The 3,291-nt window shown below is 42.8% G+C and overlaps 1 protein-coding gene across 1 annotated transcript; it reads right to left on the bottom strand.

Annotated features, from left to right (window-relative positions):
- Window positions 1–815: 815 nt before the first annotated feature.
- Window positions 816–2,953, bottom strand: LOC131456342 (homeodomain-interacting protein kinase 2-like). The gene has a single exon (XM_058624613.1). The coding sequence runs from the start codon at window positions 2,515–2,517 to the stop codon at window positions 994–996; it is 1,524 nt and encodes a 507-aa protein (XP_058480596.1). The 5' UTR covers window positions 2,518–2,953; the 3' UTR covers window positions 816–993.
- Window positions 2,954–3,291: the final 338 nt, after the last annotated feature.

Below are 3,291 nucleotides of genomic sequence, written 5' to 3'. Positions count from 1 at the left end.
GTCCACACTGCTGAAAGTCTCTCAGGCTCTTTGACAGACTTTTTTCTTTTTTTTTTTTTAACTCAAACTTCATGTTGAGCCACATGATCCAGAGTCCTCACTGCTGAATCTGAAAATGTTTTTCACCTTCATTTTAATCAAACTTCAGAGTCTGAAAAATAAGTGGTTTATGGAACTGATTTTACACTGTAAAAAAACAACAACAATACAATATATTAGCTTTTATATCAGTGAACTATATTGGTTTGTTTTCTCTGCGTATGTTTGCTTTTGTTTACCTAGTAGCTCGATTGTAGAAGCTAAATACTTTATCTTAACCACCTTCAGTTTAATTTACTACCCTCTCAAGTCATTAAGGACAAAAATGCGCACTTCCAAAAAACTGCTATTAAAACTTTACAGATTTGTTTGTGCTTTTTCATTACATAAATCCCCTAGCCCCCAACATTTGTTATATGGAAATCAACCATTTAGAGTCTTCATTTAAAACTTCATATTATTCTTTCAAATTGATTTTCACCTTTGTTGGGAAAATTGATATATGAACGACAAATTTCCTGAATGTTTTTTGAATGAATATGAATGAGTTCCTGAATGTGACCAGGAACTCAGAAATTTCAACTTCGGATTCCAGCTGGAACAAACCATATTCGTGGGCTAGTGACCATAGATAGATAGATAGATAGATAGATAGATAGATAGATAGATAGATAGATAGATAGAATATAACTGAAAAAAATAAGATAAAATCAAAACAGGACCTTAAGACCAGGACGTGTTGGATGTGACAGAAGATTAAAGTTATTTACATCAGATCAGTTTTATTTGAATGGCACCCGAACACAACGTCCACAACCTCAGGGCACCTTGCATGGAAATGCCAAGTCCTTACAGCCTTATAGAGAAAGCACTTAGCATCACAAAAATCCCTTTCACAAGCTAGTTAGCCAAGTCTCTTGTGTCGACCGAAATCTCTTGTGTCGCCCTAAATCATTATTCGATGACGTCAGTCTTCTTTGAACACAACGGCTGAGTGAAAAAATCCCAAATCCTCCTCCAAAGACTTCTCCTGGTTTTCACGTCAACCAATTCTTTTCTGTTAGAGCACATGTTTCCCCGTTCAGAGACACGACTAGTACGCGACTCTTCTTGGGTATTTGCGACACAATCTTGGTGACACAGTTTACTGATCCTCCGCGAGAGGAATCTGGAAATCCTCTTTGATCTGGGAACCGTCTTGCGACGTCTCGGAGCTTTGATTTCAACCACTCTGCCTTCATTAATGTGGGTGTCACCAGCGTCGTGAGCAGCAGCGGCAGGTAGCATCTGATCAGTCCTTTTATTATGAAGGCTAGTTGTCACTGCTGCTCTCTCAACAAAAGGTTCAATTTCACCGGTGTCATTACAAATAGACAACTCTCTTTCAATGACTTCTACCAATTTAGGGATTTTGATGTTGCATTCCTCCTGTCGCCGTTCTTCTTCTGTCAAACTGGCCGATCGCTCTTCCATACTGCACATAGAATCACTTGGAAAGTTCTTGACCGTGAAAAATGGGTGATTCAGAGCTTCCTGCGGGGTGACTCTTTTTTTCGGATTCACCTGCATCATCTCTTTGAGGAGGTTCACAAACGCCTGTGTGTCCTCGTAATCGGACGTGTGTGGGCGAGTCAGGACAATGTCGTGGAGACAGGAAAACTTCCACTTATTCTGTGCGTTAGTGCGTTTCTCGCAATTGCACATCTCCACCAGCCTCCAGGAGTCTCCGTCTTTGAGGAAATTCTCTCTCGTACAAACTCCAGAGTCCAGCAGGTGATTCTCAGGCAGACCAAATATCTGGACGATCTCTCGCGTTACCTGATGCTCACACAACACCCTGGAAAACAAGTGGGATCGGAGGTACATGAAGGCCAAAACGCAGCCGAGAGACCACATGTCCACAGCCTCGTTCAGATTAAGGCCCAGTGTGACCTCAGGAGCTCTGTAACTACTCGCCTGGAACCTTTTGCCTTGGGTCATGTTGGAGACAAGAGTGGCCAAACCAAAATCAATCACCTTCACCTTCATGGGATGAAGCTTGTGGTCGATGAACATGATGTTATCTGGCTTCAGGTCTAAGTGCACCACACTGATGCTCTTGAGGGTGTCCAGAGCCTCGACCGTCTGCTGTGCGATGGCTTGGATCTCGTACATGTGCATTGGCCTGGCGTACTTGACCATGAACTGACTGATGGTCATGTCCAGCATTTCAAATTCCAGGAAAAAGTCGTCACTGATCATGAAATGCCGATTCAACTTGACCACGTTCCTGGTGCCGTGGCAGCACTGATTCAAAGATTTGAGAATGCCCGCCTCCCTCTCGCCGATCCAAGCGTAATTCTTCCGTAAGGACTTCAAGGCCACCATCTCTTTGGTGTCCTGTCTGATGCATTTGTACACAACTCCAAAAGATCCTTTCCCCAGAGCCTTGATCATGTGATACTCGCTGGATTTGTTGAATGCTTGTCCGACGGTCATGTGTGAAACTTGACAAGTTCCAGTTTAACCTGCTTTTTTCTAACTGGTCTGGAGGAAATGGAGTAGTGCACATAATCTTACAATGTGGTCGTTGACTGGTGTTGGTGTTTTAGGGCAGTTCGCGCCTGTGGCTTTTCTGAATTCACTCAATACTTTCTCTTACTTTTCTGTCTTGGCCTTGGCCTTTGCCTTTCATCTCACGCCTGTCATGAGGTCACAGATTAACTCGGTATTGTTATAGCTATTTCAGTTGTAGTAAAAAGTCGGAACTTCCAAGATCCTTGTCAGAATTTTAAACTGCAACATGATCTCAAGTCGGATTTATAACTCAAAACAAACCCCAACATTTACGCACCAGTTTTTTCTGACTTATCAACAGAAACAGGGTCAATGTGGAGGTGATGTCACTCCCAGGACGTAAATGGAACACAGCAGTTTTTACAGTTGATCTGTGTTTATAATGAACTTGTGCAGTTCCCGCACATCAGGCTCCAAATAACGCCCTTTCAAAGTCATGAAAGGACATGCCGGGGACAAATCAAAGCGTCACTAACTCGTAGCTTGACATCAAAGTGACCCAGAGACAGGCCGACGGACACACAGACAGACACATGATCCTTGAGTTAACCCTCTTATGACCATCATGATATTCAGGCAGCAGAATTGTCAAAAAATGCTCAATGAGTGAGTTCTCCTGCCAATTCCACGATAACTTTCAATTTCCATATCTGGCAGATATTCAACCGTTTAGGAATTACGGTACTGAGGAGCTGA

Source organism: Solea solea, chromosome 3 (assembly GCF_958295425.1).
Source record: "Solea solea chromosome 3, fSolSol10.1, whole genome shotgun sequence".
NCBI classification, from domain to species: Eukaryota; Metazoa; Chordata; class Actinopteri; order Pleuronectiformes; family Soleidae; genus Solea; species Solea solea.
This window is presented reverse-complemented; position numbering and strand designations above follow the sequence as displayed.